Below are 24,683 nucleotides of genomic sequence, written 5' to 3'. Positions count from 1 at the left end.
TCGTGAATAGCCCTCTGTAGAGTAGCCACATTGTTGTAAAACGTTAATAAATACTTATTTAGACAAATAATGTTGATAGACTTATTCAGACTTAATAGGCTGCGTTACGTTAACTATAAGGCTCAAATATGTTTTGCAGCCCCAGACAGGTTTTTAAAATTATTTTTGGCTCCTGGGTTAGGACCTCCTAAAGGAGTCACAAGAAAAATCTTTAGTATAGCAAGATGATTAACAGGATGGGAAAGTTAAATTTTAATTCTATTTAATTTTATTTCATTTGATTTGATTTATTTATGTATTTGTTTATTGGAAAACATATTTGTTTCTACTGAAACATATGATTAAATGTAACGTGCCTTATTTTCCATGAATTACTAAATAATCTCACCTCAGGCTCCAGGTGTTCAGCATGTTGCGTGCAGCTCTTCACCTCCAGCTCACTGTGGCTGCTGGACACATAACAAACAATGACAATTAGTGCTAACATCTGTGCAAAATACATCTTTCCTGTGGCCACAATAAATGCCACCCCGTGTTTGTCCAACTGAACATTTTTAATGTAAAGCAGCGGCAGTAGCAAGCGCTGTGTTTGTATTAGCAGCACTTTAATAGAGTGGTGAAAGAATGAGTCCTAAAAGCAGGAAATGAGTTAGCATTTCCTCATTTCCTCGCCTTGAAGTTAATGGGTTCATTGAGCAGTTTTGTTATCACAAGCTTATGAGACTTTCACGTTTTGTTATACGACATAAAATGCATCAGTAAATACCCCACTCGTGAATTTTGAAGCCTTTATGTGTCTGAAAAAAGGCGGTTGCTAACAAATGGCTAAATGAGACAGAACGTCATCGTACCAAACACAGCGCTACAGCCTTACTGTGGTGGAGGCGTTAAGTCACGCGACCGTTCATTTATAGCATAACGTTATCTTTTTACATCAGGCAACTGCATTCAGCCTTCAGAGTCATCTCGCTGAACAAAATCTGTAAGAATCAAAAACTTTTGTTGATCACAGAACGTTTTTTTTTATGTTGCAATAATCCAAATCCAATGGAAAAATCCCATAGGCTTTTTGGGGTGACACTGACTTCCACATTGCCCCACACAAAAAAAAGAAGGAAAGAGAAAACAGAAACGTACTGCTGGTACTCGTTTCTGCCCTCTGTAACAGGTTCTTTTGGTGATTCATATTGGCCATAAAAAAACGCTCTAAATTATAGCTTTAAAAGTATATATATATATATATACATGCTTATTTTCGGGTAGTTTTCTTGTAACTTTTTACTATGACTATTTACTACGACAATGGCAGCGCATGTAGGTGCAGCAGCCTGTAGCTCCTCAAATCCTTGCTACTTTTTTGCTATATTTGGCTAAATTTTTCACTTATCAACATCGGGAAAACTTGTGTGGAGTTTAGACTGAATGTAGCAGACTGCCAGAGGATCCCCACCAACGGCATACGCTGAGCAGCCAGTCAGACCAGAGGGGAGAAATGAAACCAAAAGTGCCGGACAGAGAGAGGGAGGAGAGCCGGCATCAGGGCGAGGCTGACCCGACTTGGACTGAGAGCTATTCCTCTACCGAGCCTTCTTCTGGCTAATGCCCGGTTGCAAAAAAATACAGTGGGTGAGATGTGACTGAGATTCAATCAGCAACGGGAAATCAGAAACTGCTCTGTGCACATCTTCACAGAGACATGGTTAACCCCTAACACCCCGGATCAAGCTGTTGCACTGGATAAACAGACCTTGCCGGGAGCCATAAGGACACAAGAATCTGATGCAAATTCAAAAAATGCACTGCAGGAACTGAATGATGCCAGCAGCAGCAAAATGCCCAAACAAACGTATGGAGTTTTCATAGTAGCTGCTGATTTTAATCAGCTCATCCTTCAACTCCAAAGACGTAGCAGGATCAAGGACAAATGAAATTTAACTTTTTAAACAAAATTTAATAAATCTACCTTCTATCTTTACATGCAATATTTGGGCCATGTGTTGTAAGTTGCAAATTGTCTTCTCCCCATGTTTTTGAAAGAACTCAAACCAAGTTACTCAGGTTTCAAAGGGTTAAACAGGATTTGACCGTGCGTACTTACGTCAGTCAGTGTGAGTGGATCCCAGTGCGCTGTGTTTTGTGCCGAGTGGCATCGCAGGCTGCTGGTGAGAGGGCGGGAAGTGACAGTTACACGCATCCTTTGACCTCTGACCTTGGCTGGCATCAACAGGAAATCTGTAGCCTTGACACACACACACACACACACACACACACACACAGAAAGACACTGCCCAGTTTTTCTCTAAAATAAGAACACACAGTTTGGAAGTTAGTGAGATGAACACACTATTGTTGCTTCATGAGGAAAGAAAGTGAAATAAAACAGTGAAATGATCACAAACACACAGTTTTTAGTGGAATCATAAGCTTGAAATAAAGAGATGAAGACCATGTACCTGATGCCTGCACTGTAAAGATAAACTTTTTGTTTTCATTTTAAAAACCTAGAGTCCAGGCTGCCTTATCACCTTATAAACATAAGGCAGCCCGGACACTAACTTTTTAAAAAATATATATATTTTTTACAGTGTATAAACAATCACAATGATTCAATTTGTTTTTTGGAAAGACAGTTCCTCCACAGTTACTGTAAATTCACGGCACAGAACGGTTGTAAAAGCATGTGTTTTCCTACTTTCCCGCCCGTGTCATCACATCTGTTCAACTAAGATTGGAGATTTCCCTTCCTTTCCTTTTTTATTGCCTTTGAGAAAAATCTGAGGGGTAACAGTCATCCATTTACCTGTGTGTGTGTGTGTGTGTGTGTGTGTGTGTGTGTGTCACCGTGTGTTTTCTTTGCTTCAACAGACTGAAGATGAGTCACGACTGAAGCAGCTCCTGCCAGAGACTCTGGGAGCAATCTGACAGTGTCAACACACACACACACACACACACACACACGCACACACACGCACACTCACAAGCGATTTTTAAGGCCAATACAGATGCGTCTCACTCACATGATTAACAGCTGTTTTAACAACAATCTACTAAATATTATTCAATTTCAAAACCATATTCAAAATGATTATCATGATAATTATAATCATCCAATCACCGGCACCGTACGGGCCGTAGCTTTGAGTATCTCTGCCATAGTGCATAAAAAGGCACAAAACTGAGCTTGTTTTATCAAAAAGCTTTGGATAAAACGTTAAACAGTTTATTGCCCCTCATTCAAATCAGTCTAAAACCTGACATCAGGTATACGAGCTGCAGATCGCCCTGTGAGGTGGGTCGCTGGAGGTTAACACTGAAACACACACTGAAATGTGCCGGTTTAGTGGACAAAAGGCACTGCAGCGGGATTTAAGGGTGTGGGGCAGGACAGAGCAAGCTGTAGTTCACATGTTCATCCTGCTGCGTGTTTGTGGCACAGTCCTGCAACCAGATCCCACACGGAGGCACAGCCCAGACCAGATCAGACCAGGGCTGAGTAAATCTCACAAGTGTCGCCTGAAAATAACCCTGGCTATTTATAACTGCTGTCTCTGCAGCAGAGGAGGAAGTTCATAATATTTCATTGACGTTTGTTCCCTGGGTCGCACTCCGGCAGCAGTAATCTTGCCCCGACAGTGGAACGCCGCTGCAGTTTCCACAGGAAGGCAGAGGAAGCTAGAGGACGCCGATTAGGCTGCAGATGTAGAGGAGGACTCTGCAACCAGAGCCCACCCCTCTGGACATCAGGGTCCTCAGATAGACTCAATGGAAAATTAAGCTGTTGCACACCACCGCCACGTCCTGTGGAAATAATATGGAACAATGTATTGTCAGATTAGCTGGAACTTGCTGCCCTCTTGAGGTTTCATGTTACATCAAGCTGCTCAGTGGAGGAGAAACCAGAAGGTGCCATGGCAACCTGACTGTCAACAAGTCCCCCAAAGGCTCATGAGGGACAGTTTGTCTGTTTGACATCACTTACTGAAAGCAATAACCTGAATGAACATCTATGGATAAAGAATCCTGGTGTAAAAAGCTCAGGAGATGCAGACGAGGTTGCAAAGAATCATCTGACGCTCCCTTTAAAACCTGGATTGACATCACTTTTCTTGAGCTTCAGACCCTGAAATACACTCACTCACACACACACACACACACAGACACAGGGTTATCCTTTGTTTGATTTAAAATGGGCAGTTTAGGCCTATTCCTTTTTCTGTAATTGATTGAGAAACTTTGTGTGAAATAATCTGTTTTTCGTGGTGCATGTAACCAAAATAAAATCATTAATTCATTTATCCATAAAGCAGCCTAAAAGGCACCATCAACTCGTCCTGAATTATCACAGAATCATGTGACCACATGATCTCGTAGAGGAGCTCCTGATAAAATATAGCCCTAAAACAATAAATCATCATATATTTATTTAATGTCCTTTTTTTTTTTTTGCAATTTACCACTAACTAACTTGCACCCTGATATCGGGGTAGTATTCCAGTATAATAGTACTGGTTGATTTTTTTAGGATTAATTTGTTAAAGCTGCCATCTGTAGTTTGTCGTGTGCAACATCGTCAACAGCAAATATTCATTATGATATCTGTACTCTGAGTACTCTTCTGTTTGTACTGCAAAAACAGCTTTACGAAGCAGCAGCCTCGTGAAGTGATGTGTGGAAATGTCTTGTTGTGTGTCAGATGTGACCTGCAGAGGGCACTGCAGCAGCTGCTTGTCTCCTCTCATGGCTTTATGAGAGCAAAAAAAATATTAAGACTTCAAACTCAAAACAAAAAAAAAATAAATAAAAATGGATAAACCCACTTTACAGCAGACATCTGAATCAAAGTGCATTTTAACTCTTGAAGCAAATCGGCTCGATTTCTTTCCAAAACATGAGAAGAAGGCAATGAGCAACAAAAGAAGAAATTACCTAAAAAAGCACAAGAAAAATACCTGAAAAGAAGAAAAAAAAACAACTAAATGAATGGAAAAAAGGGAAACAACTCACCAAAAGGTCTTAAAAAATATTTTAAAAACATAGTTTTAAATACATAATCATGGTAATTAGCAATACATGTAGCTTTTACCTGCTTTTTTATTTTTCTCCTAGACATTTTCCCCTAGTTTGAACATTTTTAATCTTTTTTTTAAACCATGTTTCAAAGCATCCTCCCACCTTCTTTAAAAAATATATATATATATTTTTAAGATGATTTTCTTGTACTTTTGCTTAATTTCTTGCTAATTTTTGGCTCATTTCTTCCACAGTTGCTCAGATTTCAAAGGGTTAAGGTTCGTCCTCATCATGTTTCTTTTCCTTAACCAAATCACAGATTCAACCGAATCATCTGCCGATTAAGACTAACATACGTAGATATTTTCATGCTGCTCAGACCTGCTAGTGTTGCCAGATAAAAAGGTAAATGAGGCATCGATAGCGGTGTTGTTTCATCCTCTGGGGAGCAGGAATATTCACTGCAAAGCTAACTGAAATCCAGCTGTTTGTTTCACACTGTCACGTCCAAACATTTTGGTGAAATAGAAAGTCTAACCTTGCATACGGTACATAAAAAGGGCGGCGGGGTCGCCCAGGCAGATTCTGATCGGATGTCTCGATCAGTTTCAGGCAGCTGCCAGCAGCTCCTGACACAGGAAGTCATTTAGAAATGCTGCTGCACGCTGCCCGCTCTCTGTCTGACTGGCTCCTAAACTTTCACCTGCCAAGTCTAAATTTAGGCTAACGACTGAGCCGGGGGCTGTTATTATGGGTGATGTAATAGTAGCATAGATTGCAACTGCTGCAGAGGTTACAAGTAACCGTAACCAGGGAGGCAAAAGGTTAAGGCCTCAGTGCTCAAAAAATAAATATTTTAAGAGGTAAATGTGGGTTACATGAACACGGCAGTGAGGATAACGGCGCATATTAGTCGTTAATCTATAATTAACGCCCTCTTCTTCTCAGACACATTGTGAGATTTTTGTTGAAGTGCTGAGAAGTGCACATCACCAGACATCAGCTGCGACACCGTCACAGCAGAACCACAGGCACAAGATTAGATTTGTCTCTCAAACACTAAAAATAGGACGTATAAATTTATGATGACGCTCACAGTTGCCAACTCGGATTCCTGAAGCAACATCTGCTCTGCGTGCAACTCTGCAACGGTGCTGATCGTTTTGGAAAGCCGGTATCGACACTAAATCTTTCAGTTTGGATGAAACACCTGTGCTAATGTACGTGATAATATGGTTAGATGTAAATTTGAATTAAAGCAGCAGCTACAGCGTGCACGAGGACTCAAAGACTCCCTAGGACATTTTTATTTTATTCGCTACTTTGCATTTGAAACGGTGCCAAGATACGAGGCCGCAAAATAATTTCTTCGAAATGCAAATGAAAAAAATAAAAGCAACGAGTCAGTTTGTAATGTTTAATTTAGATTCTTTAATGTTAATTCCATGCTGTGTTTCAGTAAGAACAATACAGATTCCCTGTCTGTGGCTCCAGTCAGATATCCAGTAGTACAAATCAGCTCCAAGTTACACATAATGAAGCAAAACAAGAAGAGAAACAAAGAAAACAGCAAAGAAAGAAAACCTCTGAACCCAGAGCAGCTTTAGTGAACAGAAGGGGGGAAAAGCAGCAGAAAAGAAATGTGTTAACTCATGCAAGCTTGACTATCATGATTTTAGGGCTCTCTGTCGAGGAGCGCGGCCAAATTGAGACTCGTCTTTTACACAAGTGTGAAATCTCCCAAGTTTTGTTTTTCGTTCAAACACCAGCTAACAATAAGTCAACCTTCAGCGACTCAGCATGTGTGCACAGATACAGTATTTCAGCACAAAGTACAGTCCAAGGACAACTACGAAAACATGACAACAGAATCACTATGGTGTAAAAGTTAAGCACTTCTTTGCCTCACGTGGATATCCCGAAATTTGCCAACTTCCTCTGAAAACCTAAGTTAACAAAAAGGGCACTTGTAGTTTTCTCCAAATTGCCCAGGTAAAATGATTCGCATGACATTTCACTAAAAACAGAGATAAAATAGCTCCCATAACTAAAAGTCAACATGTTCAGTAATAAAAGTTAATTTCTGTAATTACATTAAGAAAAAAAAATTCTCAATACATCCAGCAACTGATAAAAATATTGAGGAAAAAAGCAAAAAAAAAACCAAAACAAAAATACAATAATGAAAACAAAGATAACATTTCAGAACTGTTTGTACCAGGACGAAAAAACAAAAACAACCCGGGTACTCTTTATCTTTGCCTTTCTAACATTGTATTTCCTGTCTCAATTAAGTGCTATTTACTTGAATGATGTAAGGGCTAATATAAAAATAAAAAAAGAAGAGAAAAATAAACTTGTTAACTCCTCGGCCCTGCTGGGTCACGGAGCTGCAGAGGTGGAAGAAAGGAAAAGGAGGGGAGAGGAGGAGGAGGAGGAGGAAGGTGACTTGAGAGGGAGGAGGGAGGGGAGGATGGAGGAGGCCGCAGGTGGAGGGATGAGGAGTGTGAGGAGGTGGGGAGAGGGTCTCAAGTTGTTGGCTGTTGGTGGCATAGTCTCACTGGGCCTCATCGTCGACGTCTTGCAGTTGCTCTTTTTGTTCTTCGCCTGGTCGAGAAAAAACAGGCGGTCAGTTTTACACCAAAAAACGACAAACTCAAACATATCACATTTAAAACCTGCGTATCTAAACCGGCCAACAACATTACGACGGAGTTTTAGGGCCACGCTGAGGTCAAAGAACATTTGAGGAGACTTTGAGAATTAAGTCGTAATATTACGAGAATAAAATCATAGCTTTACAAGAAAAAAAAGTCAGAATTTCATGAGACACAACTCGTATTATTACAGGAATAAAGTCGTAGTTTCACGGGAAAAAAAGTCATAATTTTAGGAGAATAAAATTGAAATATTACAAGAATAAAGTTAATAATTTTACAAGGAAAAAAGTTGTAGCTTCATGAGAACAAACTCGTAATATTATGAGAATAAAGTCGTTTTTCAAGAAAGGAAGCTGAAATTTTACAAGAGAAAAGTCATAATTTCGCAAAAAAAGGGACATTTTATTACCGAAATAAACATTTTGCTAGTAAACTATACTGTCGTGCTGTTCCACACACAGTCAGGTCATTTGTTGCCTGTTTTATAGTTTGCTGGAAATATGTTTATTTCCTTAATAATATCCCCTTTCTTGTAAATTTACAACTTTTTTTCTTGTAAAATTATGACTTTATTCTCATAAATTCGATTTTTTTCCATAAAACTACAACTTTGTTCTTGTTATATGACGACAATATTCTCGAAATTACGACTTTATTGTCTTAATATTATGACTTGATTCTCGAAATCTTTATTCTTTCACATGGCCCTAACCCTCCACTCTACGAGACAAAGCTAAGGCCATTATTTTACATTTTTAGAAAAACTGATGCTTGAAATGATCCGAGGTGAAAGCACACATTATGCATGTTTGATGGTGTTGAATGATAAATACATACAAAAAATCTATCACGGTATTATTATTATTATTACTGTGCAAACAGCTACCTGTAGCTGACCAAGGTGGAGCTAATGACTGAATACTGTTCATTTGCAATCAATCAGAACTGTCTATAACTGAGACTTAAAGAAAACTTTTTTTTTCTGCAATTAATCTGCTGAGTAACTACGACTTGTCAAATAAATTAAGTGGAATAAAGAGTACAATGTTTAATTTTTAATTGTAGTGAAATAAAGTAGCATAAAATACTGCAGAAGTAACTTAAAACTGAAGCTTCAAGACAGAAAACGTGCTTTATTACTTCCCACCCCTGCTGTAAACGCTGTCTTCTTACCGTACGAAAAATATGTTTTTCAGATACACTTCTGGTCACAAGTTTTAGAACACCTCCATGAAATTTAATTTATACCCGCAATGGTATAAAGGTAAGAAATGAGCTGCCATAGGCCAAAAAAAAGCTTGGTTTACCAAAATAACAAAAAATGCAGACTCAAGGGATGTGCACGCTACAGCCCTTTGCAGACCCCAGAGCTATATGTTGGTGGACTTTGACCAAAATGCAAAGAAACAGACTAAAAAAATCTGCAGCAGCAACGTTAGCTGCAAAGTTAACGGTGTGCACTGTTCTGCTACCTGACAACAACACAGGTTTTTAATCGCTGTGACAAAAAATAAGGAAAAGTGCTTTATTTCTGTTATTCAAACTGCAATTCCACCTTTGACCACAATGTGGGTTGCAATGGCAGCGTGGCGCTGTCCGTGTTTTCACATTCTCATTACAGATTTGCGCAAAAATTAAACGATATATTCAAAATGTCGATAAAACACAATTGCGAGATGACTGTATTTCCACTGAGTGATGTTAAGCGACTTTTCTCGCGCCTGAATTCAATGCATTTGAAGACTTTTTAAGGATCCACGGGGAACCCTGAGTATGAAATAACACTTAGCTCCTCTGTCTTTTTTCGGATGTGTCCCGCTGCCACACTGTCTTTCCTGCTTATTGGCTGAGCAGCTCTCTAAATGTTTTTGACCAATGTGAAAAAACGCAGAAAAAAGAGCCTGTTCTGAAAACTTTAATGACCGATGATGGTTTCGGAGTCAGTGTGCAACATCACGGACACAATACGAGGTCATATTTAGTTTTAGATGTGCAACAATTTCGTACGAAAAAACCCACAGACGCAGACAGTGTGCAAAGGCCTTAAGGCTTCAAAGTTGGTGCAATAATTCCTGCAGGTGTCCCAGTGTTTGGCGATTCTTTACAAACCGTCTGTCTGTATAAAAGTGGTGCTGGTGTTACTGAAGCATTTTTTGGACAACCTTGCACTGCAGGATGTAGTATATTTTTAACATAGTGACGAGCAAAAGGCAACCACTAAAGGTAGCCAGACTTTAACCTTTTAAGTGTAGGCCTTTCCTTTAGTGAAACTGCAAAGAACACCAAAGTGTCTGTGCGTAGACGTTTCATGCACCATTAAAAGGCACCTGGAAACTGGAGGAAACTCTGACAGGATGAGGTCTGCCAGAAACCAGAGCCACAGAAACATCAGAAGACAAGTTTCTGAGTCAACAGCTCGCTTGGTAAGCTGCTCATGTGTATCACAGGTTGAAGCAAAGAAGTCTCGGTTTCAACTGTGATGAGAAAACTACGAGCTGCAGGTTTGACAGGTCGAGTGGCGGGAAGAAAGCCGTAACTGAGACGGTAAAATAAAACAAGACAGGTTTGCTTTGGTCATGAACTGACAAAAAGCTATTAATTGAAATTTGAAATGTCAGTTTATCATGTGGAGCTTTTGTTTACCGTCCAGGAAGCAAAAGGAGAGTTTCTCGGTGTTGCAAAGATTGCGTGACACCTTGAACCAAAAGAGCTACCACAGCATTTTTAAGGCGCCATCATGACACTCTGGTCTGCACCTAACTGGTTAGAGGTTCATCCTACAACACGATAATGACCCAGAACATAACTCTGAGCTAAGAAAAAAAAAACCCAAAAAACAGGCAGCAGGCTCTAAGTCAGTAGAGTCTACAGACTTAACCCCAGCGAGCTGGACTGAACAAAAGGGTGGAAGCAACTTTAAGTGAAACACATTTTTGGGAACTTCTGCAACAGTTCTGGGTCAAAGAATAACTAATTTCCACTGTAGAAAAAGTGTGTTAAACCGTTATGTCTGCAAAAGGTTGCAGCTTGAGTTAAAAATGTAGATAAAATATTGCGAAAGAAACTGTGATTTCTTTTTTGAGTTATCTCTAAAAGTTTGTCCTCTGCTTTAATATCGGAGGACTCAAAAACATTAAACTGTATAAATTTCAATAAAACCTTGAAGGTGGAGATGTTCAAAAACTTCTGACCAGTAGCGTACGTGGGAACACACTAGAATCCAGATAAATGTGTTTAAACTGACATGCTCCTTTAAAAAGACAACTAGACTTTTCAAGAGGAAATGTGTAAAAAATCTTAATCAGCTGGAAACATCAGTCAAAAATGCATGCTTAACCCAAATGTAACTGTCACCAGTGGTTGGCGTTGAGTGAAATTCGGCGTCAAATTGTGCATCACAGTCACTCATTCAACAACAGTGATTGGAAAACTGACTGTGTGAAAACTTGGATCAAAAAGTGAAAAAAAGAGGAGTGAACAGTTTACACATGCGGATACATCAGACAATTTAAACGTGGCGTCAACAGAGAGAGAAGACCGAGCTTTACTGTTTGTAATGTTTTGTTTTGCTGTTCATGTCCTAACAAACGACTGCATGTGTTTAAATGGTTAACTAATGTGTGCAATAGGGTTGGATAAATATATCTTCTATTGGCTGAGTACCTCTCCGATTGTGCTTTTTGGGCAACAGCGAGCAGAGAGAGACAAACGGGATAAACCACAGACTGTATATAAAGGTGGCCAACGAGCCCCAACTTACTCCCACGATGCTCAAGTGAAACTAAAATATCCTGAGATACGGCCTTTGGTGATGTCATTGAAAACCAGAGTCTGTGCAGCAGTGATATCTGTGGTGGGGGAGATCCCGCCAAAACACCCGTCCGACCAATTGTGAGCAGCCCCACTGAATGCGAGTGCACAGATTGGCTGTCACAGCTGTCAATCATGGTTGAAAATCCCCTTTTTGTATAACTGTAAAACTCATTAAAACAGAACTTATCATAAAAAAAACACTTGAAAAAACGAGAGCTACCTTCAGTGACAGAAACCATCTTTGGGAAAAATGTATTTGGCGTGTACTTTGAGTTTTTAGTTTGGCCCATTTGCTAACATAAAGGGGCGGGCTTTATGACCTACACTGCAGTCAGACACCAGGGGGCGATCCAGACTGAAACGTTACAGTTTGAGAGAACGGTCATGCTGTCCATCTTTATATACGGTCCATGGCATATTTTCACTCTGTGAATTAAGGGTTAATTTCTTCAAACCCTTGATAGTTGCAAGTTCATCAACCAAGCCTTAACACAAACCTGTGCAAATGTATCAGCAATCACCGACAGAAGCCGGATGGAAAATTTTAAACCATAACTCAGCCCGAGTGTGCAGGCAGTCTAACATGCCAGTGGCATGATCTAAACCTCAGCTGCCTGGTGAACATACGAGTTTAACAGGCGACTAAACTCTTTGTTTATATAAGCAAAGCTCAGCTGATCTATGTGAACTCAAGAAACGCTGTTTGAACAAACTGTGGTGGGAACATCAAAGATTACAGCCTGTTACCGATCGTTAATACAAAATCCATCCGATTGAGCGACAAAGCAACAGGTGAGAGAACTGAATTATTAAACTGTGAGTGAGTTAGTGCTGAGAAGGGAAAAAGGCAGCCACACACACACACGAACACACACACACACACAGCAAGGCTTGGGTGAGCAACACTTACAAAGTACAGTTAACATGGGAAATGAACAGTCAGGTTTGTTTCCTTTAGGACTCTACAGCAGAGGGAATGAGAAGAAGACAAGAGATGACGAGTCACTGGGAAATAAAGGGTGCTGATGGATGCTCTGCAACACAGCAAACTGCTGCCATGAACGCAGGAAGAGAAAGGATGAATCAAATGAGGCTGAACGGTTTCTGGTTTTTATAAAAATCTTCCAGCATCTAATAAGTTGTAGTTGTGCTTTTGACAATTTAGCAGCTATAAAGACAATCGTCTCGGGCAGACAGACTGTAGGTTAATGTTTATTCAGTGAAACAGAGGAGAGAGGTTGACTGTTGTTGCATGGCGGTGCTATGTGACTGACACCAAACAGAGCTGCTGGAATCTTCCTAAAAAACTTTTAACCGCACTGTATCGTATTGATCTTATAACCAGAAAGGTCAAAATCAGCCCTTCATTAGACGCTTCACAGGCTGTGAAGCGTCTAATGCTGTCTGTCTGTAAAGCTACCATTAGCATAAGCAGCTAAAGTGCAGAGCTGTCAGCAGAAGCATTAGGGGGGTTTTCAGTCCCTTATTAACATAGCTTTGATTAACCAGCAGTTTGTAGATATTACTGTTACTGTCCAACTATGTCAGGCTTTATTTTTAATAAATATAACACTCAAAATGTGTAAAAACCACTGACCCTTTGAAATCTGTGCAAACTGACTTGATTTCTTTCAAAAACATGGGAAGAGTGCAAGCAACGAAAAAAAGAAATGACCCCCAAATTAGCAAGAAATTAGTAAAAAAAAAAAAAAAAAGGTATGATAAAATTACTTAGTATTAGTTTAAAAAAGGTTCAAAAGAAAGTAAAAAATAAACAAAGCTTGCTTTAAAAGTAAATTTTGTTTTGAATTTGTAATTAGAAATATAGTTAAACATACTTCGCTAAATCTGCTCATTTCTGCTCATGAAACTTGTATTACTAAGTTGCTCGATGCCCTTTTTCCATGTTTCAGAAAAAGATTGATTTGCTCGATTTTTCCAGGGTTTAATGGTTTAAATACTTGTGAAAGGCACCTGAAAGCAGCACAAGGAAACTACAGGGGTGCTGTAGAAAACATGCTTCCTCCATCACTGTCAAAGAAGTAAAAAAATAGAAAAAGTAACTCCTGTATATACAAGCACTGTTAGAAAAAAATCTTTGTCCAAATTAAGATGCAAAATCACAATTGAAACAATTGAAGCGATGTCAATAGAGCATGCCAAACCAGCAGGCAGCGATATAACTGTAAAACCATGTTGTTAAATCACACAGAGGGATACATGGCTGCACCTAACAATTATTTTTACTGTTGAATAATCTGCTGGTTATTTTCTCAATTAAACACTGATCAGTTGTTTAGTCTGAGATGCCAGAAAATGTTGAAAAATGTCAATCAAGTGTTCCCAAAGTAGAAGATGTCCCTCTCAAATTGCCTGATTTGTACACAAAGACATTCAGTTCACTGTCATAAAGGAGTAAAGGAACCAGACACCAGAAAATGGATCAAACTCTGATGTCTCAAGCCAAAAACTCTGTTTTCAGTGTCTACAGGAGATGAAATAGTTTCTGAAAATCTTCACCCTGGAAGGGGTTTTCCAAAACATCTGTTTTCTGTGATGTAAAGCGCTTTTAGTGTGTGAAGAAAAGGCCAAAGCGCACTTAAAAAGCTATGTTGTTTTTTTAAATGCCCATGCACGTGCTGATTAAGCCTCAGGTTTTACATCAAATAAATGGACAAGTTTACATAAAACTTTTGAATTTTCTCTGACCAACTGGTTTTAACAAAAAACTGACAAGCAAATGTATTTCTCAAGTTGCAGTTGTGTATGTTCTTCTATGTGCAGTTTATTCTATGGAAATGAATCCAGATTTAAATCCAAATATTGGTCAGGGATCAGACTTTTCTTGAACCGTTCAGCCGAGAATCAAATGCTGCAAGGTTGAAAAGCAGGTGACGCTTGTTAGCTGGGATGGTTATGACTTCTCAGCTCAGACACATGTACACCAGTAAGACGGGAACTCTGGAACAGACCAGCTCTGTAGCCGGGAACGTGCACTGTGAGCAGCATGATCCAGGTCCTGCAAGCTTTAACGTCAGTGCAGCTTTTTAACTCAACTCTTCACCATGTTTGACCTTCAACAACCACATTTCCTTGAAACTTTTAGAGTGTTTGAACACTGAAAGTGAATAGGAAAAAAGGAGTAGCCTGAAACTGCTTTCTCTCGGGCACACGAGCAGAGTAAAGGTAAACACAGAGTAAACAAAGGAAACTACAAAGCCCAGCGGCTGGAGTCCAACACGGCTCACACCCTCTAGTTTGCTGGTCAACTGGATTTTTACGTTCTTGTCCAGCAAAAATTACTGCTGTTACCTTTATAAAGTTCATGTGTTCACCAAGCGTTAATTTCCCAGGTAAAAACGAGGCACACCTCTGAAAACACCCAGCTGGCAGCACTTGAGAGCGCTTTGGAGGCGCAGCATTTTTCACCTGAGGCACTTTGCTTCCATCTGGTTGCTAAGATAGGGATTATCCTCATAAGTAAAAATGTCAGCACAAGGTGGATCCCCTGCTCTGGATGAAGGGAGGAGGACCTGCCGGTCTACGTGGCCAGAATTATTCATTTCTCCTCCGTTGTTTTTGTCTTTGTAATATTTGTCCCGTCCCTCCTTCACTGTGATTGGACAGTGGGGTAAAAGCAACTGTAATAAATGCAGCGTTTTATCGATGTTGAACATTTTTCAGCTCTCACCGACCACAGAAAAATAACGCCGAACATGCAACCTCCCTTCATCACTGCCGTTTGTAGCTTAGTGTAAATATGCGGCGCCCACTGTAAAAATGTAATAAATACAGAAGGAATAAGGAAAAAGCAGAGTTCAATGCACAAAGCGGTTTAAAGAGCCAGTTTAGCTGGAGCCTGTGAGCGCGGCGATAACACACGACAAAGGGACCAACTCTTTTGATAAACACGACAATTTTGATTTCCCTATTTTGATTTGAGCTGACTGCTGTAGTTACAGTGGGGATGGGGATCGTTCATTTTTTTACTGATATTGTTACTATTATCAAGACTCCGAATCTTTAGCGACACCACTATTGATACTATACTATTATTTGGTGAGAAACAGAACAGAACTGGTTTGCTTTAATTGCAAAACCATATTATTCAAGTTTCTCGCCAAAAACTAAATGTTCTTTTTCCTGATGTTGAACACATTACGATGACGTTTTATTTACCTGTGCCTAACAGTCATTTTACCGAGCCGACCTTGAACACATCACAATGAAACCTTAGCTAACTAGCTCTTATCCTGCCGATTTCAACTCGGATTTCAACATTGGATGACTATTTTTAACTGACGGGACTTGCTATAAAGTTTGGGTGTGCTTTCCACTGCAGCTGTGGGTGGATGACGATGAAGACTGTGCCACTTTTTTGCCACTTTAATACCTGCCAGCTGGCATATCAATTTTATTAAAAGCTTCATTGGACAGTTGACGTATGCGGAGAAGTGACTGCATTTAAATGACGTCGCTCGACTTGAGATATAATGTTACGTTAGAGGATCCACGGGACTTTAGCAGCATTGATGAGCTCAAACGTTACTGACTTTTGGGTTTTGAAAAAGCAGAACCACATCCTCAGTAGAACCGATTCCCCCCCCATCCCGAGGATATAGAGTAACATAATGTCATAAAATGAGATGACAAAGCTACAATCATCAGTTAATGCATGGCTTACTGTTCCTTGTGAAAAGTAGAGTATTATCTGCTAGCACTCAGCGTGTTTTGCTGGAACAACAGGACATCAATCATTCTGCTCACAGTATTAAGACAAGTTATAAATCCAGAGTAAAAAGGTTTCAGACAGGTGAGTTAACTCATCACTGTTTCAGCATCTCATCGTGGAAAAAAAAAGGTTCTGCGGTGACAAACGGGTAGATTGCAGATACAGTACAATGTCCTGGACTAGTGTTATGAATGGAGGCACCGTGTTACGAGACTCTTACCCTCTCCCTGCATATCTGAAGTCCATAGTGTCAGGTTGTCACGTAACAACTGCATGATAAGTGTGGAGTCCTTGTAGCTGTCTTCATTCAGTGTGTCCAGTTCTGTGATGGCGTCATCAAACGCAGCCTTTGCCAACCTGCGCAAACACACTTCTGTTGAAATCACTTCATACAAGAGATTTACGTTTGAGCTTTAAGTATGTCTGAACACGTTTTCACACTCAACATTTCACTGGTTAGTTTTCGGGCTGCCATCGTACCTCATCTCATCATCTATCTGTGTCAGTGATTGTAAGTAACTTCATTCTTGTCTGTTTGCGATGGACTTCTGTTAATGTTCCTTTAAAAATTGTGAAGAGGTCAAGACGTTAAATACTTTTAAAAATAAACACAGGGTTTGAAATTACAGCCTTGCCAGTCAGAACAATGGCTGTGGTGGGAAAAGGCAGCAACCTGGGGTTGTGCACGGCAACTGGGGAAGATTAGTGATTAAAAACAAAAGATGGTGCATAGGTTCCTTATCAACAGGGCCTCTACACTTTGCAGAGTTCCTACAGCTTAAGACAAGTTAGATTTACGTCTTTTTAAGACATTTTTAATGACACTCGGAATTAAATTTAAGACCAATTTACAATAACCACAACTGAAGGAGACAGCTTCACCCAAATGTTTATCATAAAGCATGACCTTTTTGGTTAAAGTCAGATGATCTACTTCAAATATTGGAGGGGAAAAAACAAATAATAAAAAAAATTGTTATATCCTGATCTGTGTGACATTAATGCAAAAGGCATTCAATAAAAATAATTTTAAAAAAGAAATATTATCAATTTTTTTCTTTAGATTTTACAATGCAACATCTGAAAAAAATATTCATAATAATCTGCTTTCTATTTCTTCAACTTCGAAAGATTAATTTATGACATTTTAATGCCCATTAAGGCCTAATTTTAAGATGAATTCATTGAATGTCCTTAAAGACTTTTTAAGGATCTGCAGGAACCCTGCTCTGAATCCTGATTATACTCTGCTCTGCAATTGCTGCCTAAGGGGAAACAACAGAGTGTATTGCAAAGACAGTAACCTGCAGGCGCGGTCGGGAGAGTTTAGGATCTCGTAGTAGAAGACGGAGAAGTTGAGGGCAAGGCCGAGGCGGATGGGGTGTGTGGGTGGCAGCTCCAACATGGCTAGATCAGTAGCGGTTTTGTAGGCCACCAGGCTGTTCTCTGCTGCCTCCTTTCTGTTGTTGCCAGTGGCGAACTCTGCCAGGTACCTGTGGTAGTCACCCTTCCTGGAGTTGAAGAAAAGAAAAAGCCAGAATATGAACTTTGGGTGGAACTCTGAAGTGTTTGATATAATTTCAAGCTAACTGCTGCGTTGTTAATAGTCTTGAAGGAGCTAGCTGCGTAACTTGGGCCTTCATCGTAAAATATGCCTGAGAAGTGTCGCATATGTGAACCTCCCTAATACTGCCACGATTTCCTCAGATATGTTGTCAAATTCACTGACTTTTACTGCCATAACTTTACCTCACAGTATTGGACCCACCCAGATGTGCCGATCGGCAGCATGATTTGAGTTCTTTAAATGTTTAAATAAAGCTGAAGTGGAACATTTTGAAACGCTCGTCCTTATGCACAAGTTGTTTTTTTTTTTTATTCTATTTATTTTGTATTTTTAATTTCATAGCATGAGAGAAGTGTCTCAGTTTTGCAGTTTGTTGTGATCTGTTGTCTTTCAGAAAGTGTGATTGTTCAGTGTTTATACAGTGAAATACAGCAGTGTTTGAAATGTGCTATATTTTTATCATGTAAATACTTTACCAAAGTGCCACCTCAGTCCCCAGCAGGAGGATTTTGTCTTTTGTCTCTTACACTAACTAAATGAATGCTCAAAATAAATAAAAAGACATATATCCTCGCAGTTTTTGTCCCTCTTGCTGTTCCAAACTCACACCAAACCGAAGTATGAACTGCACCATGGCTTTTGTGTACCGTTAAACCTCTACCAAAAACGTATTCATCATTTTGTGGAAGGACTTCATTTAATCATCTACTAATTTACATTCAGACCACACAGCTCTTACATTTTGTTGTAGAAGACCTTAGACTCCCCCATGACAGCAGATGGGAGTAAGTGCCTTTCCAGTGCATCCAGAATGTCACCACAGATTGACTTCAGCTCCTTCTCAACCTGCCAAACAAACAGACAAAATAAGACCATTATTCAATCAGCAAAAACAATTTAATCCTTTTCCACCGAAGCCCTCCGGTGAGTCCAAGTTGTACTTTCTGCTTCTGTGTGGGTACCATGGTCCACGTAAAGTAACTGCAGTCATCTGCCCGTGTTAGTGAGGGTCAAACATATGGCAGTGAGGGCTGCATGTTCCAAAAAACACGTGTGACTAAGTCTGTGTATGCAGATCCCACTGTAGCTGCTAACACCCTGTAAAAAATGTGTTCCCCAAGGGAGGCAGAGCACGACACAAGAAGTAAAAGGCACAACAGTAGGATTACCCATCTCTGAATCCCATTAGGTCATTGACTGCAGTCCAACTGCCTCTCCCATCGCTCTGACACACTCTGGCCCCTCCCAGATTAATAGCCAGCTCTTATTTCCCTTCATAAAAGCAAGAGAGCGTGGGGGATTTGCCAACTATGACTCAGACACAGTCTGTCCAGTAGCTGCTTATAGTGTTGATTATTAAATTGAGCTAGTGATCTCACATTAGCACAGCATATCTGCTTTGAAATGAGAGTCATATTTAGGATGTGTGTGTGCTCCTGTCAAACACTGTGTAAGTACAAATGCTAAGCTTGTTTGTGGGACATCCTGAGCCTCTGCTGCGTGCTTTACATTTTGCCTGTATTCCCGGATCATCTTCAGTTTTTCTTCTCCGGCCTTGCTCTCTTCCCTCTGTTCGATACTGCTGATTATCCTCCAGGATGCTCTCCGAGCTCCGATCACATTCTTGTAGGCCACTGATAGTAGGTTCCTCTCCTCCACTGTGAGCTCCACGTCCATGCCTGCCACACTCTTCATAGACTCCACCATCTCTGCGGAGAAGACACGTGTTACAAGAACTTATTATTCAAATATATATTTCGTTCATTTAACATAAAATCTCCACAGTAAAGCTATTAATTTGCCGCTAATCGTATCATCTTGTCTAACTAAATGAGTTTAAAAATGTGCGGCACTTAATGTCAATGTCAGACCTTTTTAAACTATGACACCAGTCCACGCAGGATTCCTGTAGCTTACAGCAAACTGAATGTAATACTTTAAGATTTTTTATATGTCAAATTTAAAACCAATTTTATAATAACCTAAAATAAAAAATAAAATAATTAAAAAAAACAATCATGTGCCAACCTTTTTTTTCTTTTTTTTTGTTTACAGATTTAAGAACAATTTTGCCCAAACATTTATTGTAATTGAGGAATTCATTAAATCATTTTTAAAAAATAAAAAGGTTACCAATTATTTTGTGATTTTACAATGCAAGACAGAAAAAAACCACTTAATAACATCCTACTTCCAAGGTCTTTACTGTATTGTAAGAAAGTTTTCATTGACGACTGTTGATTGATGACACGTTCGGCACACATTTTCCTGAGGAGATTTCACACAAACACGTCGCTCTCAGATTCAGCCGCAGGAAGGAGAGGTGATGATGGTGCTGCAGCCACACCCCGGCCCCAGGTTAGGTTTATAACATGCATCCCTTTATTTTCTGTGCTTTTACACCCCGCTCCTCCAGGTCGCACTCATCTGCTTTATGTATTGTTTTAATTATGAAGAGCAGTACAAGCTGTCTAGATGTTTTCCTATATTTGCATAGTTTATTACCTGTACTGATGCGGGCCTATGTGGCAGGAATGTCTGCAGCAGATTTAGTCAGCCTATTTATCATAAACAAAATAGGATTTAAATGCAGTTATCAGTCATCAGCAGGAGATAGGAAATGTGTGTTTATCATTTGTGTGTTGATGATGATGATTACAGTACTCTACAAATCTCAATGATGCTGTTTTCACTTTCACTTTATCTTTTCACTTCATCAGTATTTAGCTAATGTGTTTCTATAGTTGAATTGTATGGTATCACTCCGGGGTAGACTGATATTTGTTTTTCAAGGCCGACAAAGATAATCAGTACTTTATGGGAAATTTGGAGCCAATATGCATTTACAGTAAAAAAGAAAATATTTCTGTCAAAATTTTGAATTATTAAATTAGAATTTGCAAACATTTAATCAAAACTGAACATTTCAACATCATATACAGCAAATTCCCTGCAACTATTGTTCTTATTATAAAGTTCAGTGACATGTTAAAATAAAAAATTATGAATAAAAATAACTCCCTGAGGTTTTACAAAGTAAAAGTCCCTCCCAGGCTGTCACTTTCTTTGCACTGACTGTCTTTCCTGGTGTTGCACTTTTTTTTATTGGTTAATTTCAATAATCGGCAAAATGAGAAATATTGGCCCTGATAATCGCCCAGGTAGATAATTTGTTATGTATTTGTTATTTTTAATAATAAAAAAATAACTTGATATGAATATGTGATTTTTTTTCCCACGCTAATCTATTTACCCCCTTAGCAATTCATCTGTACGCATTGATAATCTATCGCTGAATAACAATATGAAATCGACGACATTCCTGCAAGATTCCCATTTAGCCAGTAAAACCATAAATCACTCTGTAAATAAACTCGGTCCAAAACCCGTGAATGAGTCATGGCACATTTATTTAACGTCACCAGGCAACGTATGACCGGTGGCAGAGGCAGCCGTCTAAAAACAGCCTCTACAAGGCCTGTAATGGTATGACAGTCTGACAGGAGTGCACCAGAGAGGGGGACCAGGGAGTCATTTTCGCCAATCGATCCGTGTAGCCTGCTTGCAGGGGGAACACCCCACTAAATGAACAGCTGCCCTCCCACTCCCGCTGACTGCTAACAAGCAGCTAACCTTGCATTTCAAGCTAACGCCTCGCTAAACGTTGCTGAAATAAAGTTACAGAGCGGACAAAGATATTAGCATAACAATGAGTGTCACTTATAGCACCGGGCCAGTAGCTCAAGTGTTAAGCTGTAGCGCTAGCATGGTGCAGGGGAGGCAACTCCTGACAGCTCACGCTCCAGTAATCCGCCATTTTGTTGTAGCTCTTTCGCTAGCCGCTGTCAGTCACAGCGGTGCGTTTTTATTAAAACACAGACGCTGCGTGACATTTGTTTTTGTTTAAATGTCGCGTTCATTTCTTCCAGCGCAGAGCCGCCTGCCATGTCAGTCAGCCGTTAGGTTAGCTCAGCTGCGGGCGCGTTAGCTCTCCAGCTAGCCGCGGCTAACGCTGAGCTAACTAGCTAGCCGAGCACCGCTCCGTTACCGTTAGCTTAAAAAAATCCCTGCGGCGAATGTGTCCCGTTACCAGCCGGCCCTGAAAGCGAGTCTTACCGTCATATCTCTCTGCCTGCTCGGCGAGTTTTGCCTGGTAAACTAGGTCCTCTCGCTCTCCCATTGTGTGTCGAGGTGCAGGTAGAGTGGCGTGCTAGTTAAAGAGGCAAATCTTCGGTGAAACACACGGCGGTGGTGAGCCAGGTCTGTCGGCGGTTCCTAGAAATCAACTGGGTCGATGAGTGGTGTTCCGCCCCACCGGCAGCCGAGCGCTGGGATCGAGTAAAGATGGCGACCAGCCTCATCCGAGCTCTGCACATACGCACATGAATCACCAGCTCTGATACCTCCCCTCTCAAAATTACTGTAGACAGAGCAGGAGTCAGGGGCTCTGCAAACTCAGTGACTGCGCTTTGTTTGAAAAGGGCTCTGCGAATAAAGTTTAGAATATTAATAATAACCATTATTATTATTTAGAAGAGCAAACACTTTATTACTAACAATAATAATAATAATAATAATAACAAAATCGTAGATATTTAGTTTTGAGTATGTGGGCGTATGTATATATTAATTATTAGTGTGGCTTTAAATTTTGTATAATCATTTCTCTATTTTTTTTTTACATGTTCAAAATTAATAAATAAAAATCAAATCTATTATTATTATTATTATTATTATTATTTATTATTATTATTTAGAATAACAAACACTTTATTACCAATAATAATGCAAAATCGTAGATTTAATTTTAAGTATGTGAGTGAATGTATATATTCATTTAATAAATTAATTATTTTATAATTAATTATTAGTATGGGTTTAAATTTTGTATTTAAATCATTTCTCTATTCTTTTTTTTTACATGTTCAAAATTAATAAATAAAAATCAAATCTATTATTATTATTATTATTATTATTATTATTTATTATTATTATTTAGAATAACAAACACTTTATTACCAATAATAATGCAAAACCGTAGCTATTTTTAATTTTGAGTATGTGGGCGTATACATACGCCCACATACTCACGTATATATTAATTTAATTAATATATATGTGTATATATTAATTAAATTAATTAAATTAATTAATTATTTTATCATTAATTATTAGTGTGGGTTTAAATTTTGTATAATCATTTCTCTATTCTTTTTTTTTACATGTTCAAAATTAATAAATAAAAATCAAATCTATTGTTATTGTTATTATTGTTATTATTATTATTATTATTTAGAATAACAAACACTTTATTAATAATAATAATGCAAAATCGTAGCTATTTAATTTGGAGTATGTGGGCGTATGTATATATTAATTTAATTAATTAATTATTTTATCATTATTAGTATGGGTTTAAATTTTGTATAATCATTTCTTTATTTTTTTTTTTACATTTTCGAAACAAATAAATCAAAAACAAATCTATTATTGTTAATATTATTATTATTATTATTATTACTATATTATTATTTAGAATAACAAACACTCTATTACTAATAATAATGCAAAATCATAGATATTTAGTTTTTAGTATGTGGGTGTATGTATAAATTTAATTAATTCTTTTATTATCAATTATTAGTGTGGGTTTAAATTTTGTATAATAATTACTCTCTATTCTTTTTTCTTACATGTTCAAAATTAATAAATGAAAATCAAATCAATTATTATTATTATTTAAAATAACAAACACTAAGGACACTTTCTCAGTTTTTAAATTATGAGCAGTCATATGTTAAAAACCCAAAAACAGAGTAACACCTGTGATGTTGTCATGTAGTCCACGCCCTCAAAGCACATGACAATATGATGACTGTGCAGCTGAAATGATTGAAAATAATGGTTCAAGAACTTCACAGCAGTTTTTCTTTTTAAAACTATCATTAAATATTGTTATTTACTTATTAACAATGATAATAATTTTATTTATATAGCACCTTTAAAACAGAGTTTACAAATTGCTTTGACAAATAAGCCAAAACTGAAGCAAGAAGGGTTTCTTGCAGAGGCAACATTACTAATCACTAATATAATATAGAATTACATATTATTCAATTTAATATAAAATAAAATAACTTAACTAGAAAGACTTATTTCTGAACTAATGTTATCCTATTTACCTCCATTATTGGGTTGCTGTCCTTTTATTAAATGACTTTCTCAAAAATATCAAGACAACCTCATATTTACTTTATGAGTTCCCCTTAATCGTTTTTATTTACTGCATTTTTTTCATGATAACAAAAAGTTGTCTATTAGCATCAGTTAAAAAAAAGGGGGGGGGGGGTTAAATGATTTTTTCAAAAATAGTAATTACAAAAATCATTTTTTCTGCCAATAAGTTGCCTATTACCATTAAAGCAGCATTAAAAAGGCAAAATCTATTTAGTTTAAGCAGTTTCTGCTTAATTAAGCTTTGTAATTTTTATTAATTTTAATTCCCAGATAAATAGTAATTGCAATATATGAAACAATGCTGTTAGAAAAATGTTATTAGATAACATTTCACAGATGTTTACAATAAACTGGATAAGTCTATTTCATGGCAGTTTTGGTACTGGCTGCACTAGATGTACTATGTATAAGGGAGTCTCTGTTTGCACATACAGTTGCCTGTTTGTATACATTCCTACTGTACATGGACACTACAGTTACCCAGCTTCTGACAGTGCTGCTAAAAATACCCCGCAGTTATATGAATGGCAATTATTTCTGTAGCTAGGCAACTGCCATATGTGGCATGAATTAAAAAAGGTTTTTTTGGTCATGAATCGTACATTTAAAACAGCAAGCATTAAAACATCTGTTCACTGTTATCAAAAACATTTTTTGAAAAAAA

General features: G+C 38.4%; 1 protein-coding gene across 1 annotated transcript; it reads right to left on the bottom strand.

The window, feature by feature from the left end:
- Nucleotides 1-6,421: 6,421 nt before the first annotated feature.
- On the bottom strand, nt 6,422-22,156 carry ywhae1 (tyrosine 3-monooxygenase/tryptophan 5-monooxygenase activation protein, epsilon polypeptide 1). Its single transcript, XM_042486330.1, has 6 exons — nt 21,899-22,156; nt 19,292-19,491; nt 18,522-18,628; nt 17,520-17,726; nt 16,436-16,572; nt 6,422-7,617 (listed from the first exon to the last, which is right to left on the bottom strand). The coding sequence occupies exons 1-6, from the start codon at nt 21,960-21,962 to the stop codon at nt 7,568-7,570; spliced, it is 765 nt and encodes a 254-aa protein (XP_042342264.1). The 5' UTR covers nt 21,963-22,156; the 3' UTR covers nt 6,422-7,567.
- Nucleotides 22,157-24,683: the final 2,527 nt, after the last annotated feature.

The sequence above is a fragment of the Plectropomus leopardus genome, chromosome 5 (genome assembly GCF_008729295.1).
Source record: "Plectropomus leopardus isolate mb chromosome 5, YSFRI_Pleo_2.0, whole genome shotgun sequence".
Lineage (NCBI taxonomy): Eukaryota > Metazoa > Chordata > Actinopteri > Perciformes > Serranidae > Plectropomus > Plectropomus leopardus.
This window is presented reverse-complemented; position numbering and strand designations above follow the sequence as displayed.

Coding starts and splice junctions, on each gene's coding strand:
- ywhae1 (XM_042486330.1), bottom strand. CDS start 21,962: ATGGGAGAGCGAGAGGACCTAGTTTACCAGGCAAAACTCGCCGAGCAG. Junction 18,629..19,291: donor TCCGGGAATACAGGCAAAAT/GTAAAGCACGCA, acceptor TTTGTTTGGCAG/GTTGAGAAGGAGCTGAAGTC. Junction 7,618..16,435: donor TTCAGATATGCAGGGAGAGG/GTAAGAGTCTCG, acceptor TTTCTCGACCAG/GCGAAGAACAAAAAGAGCAA.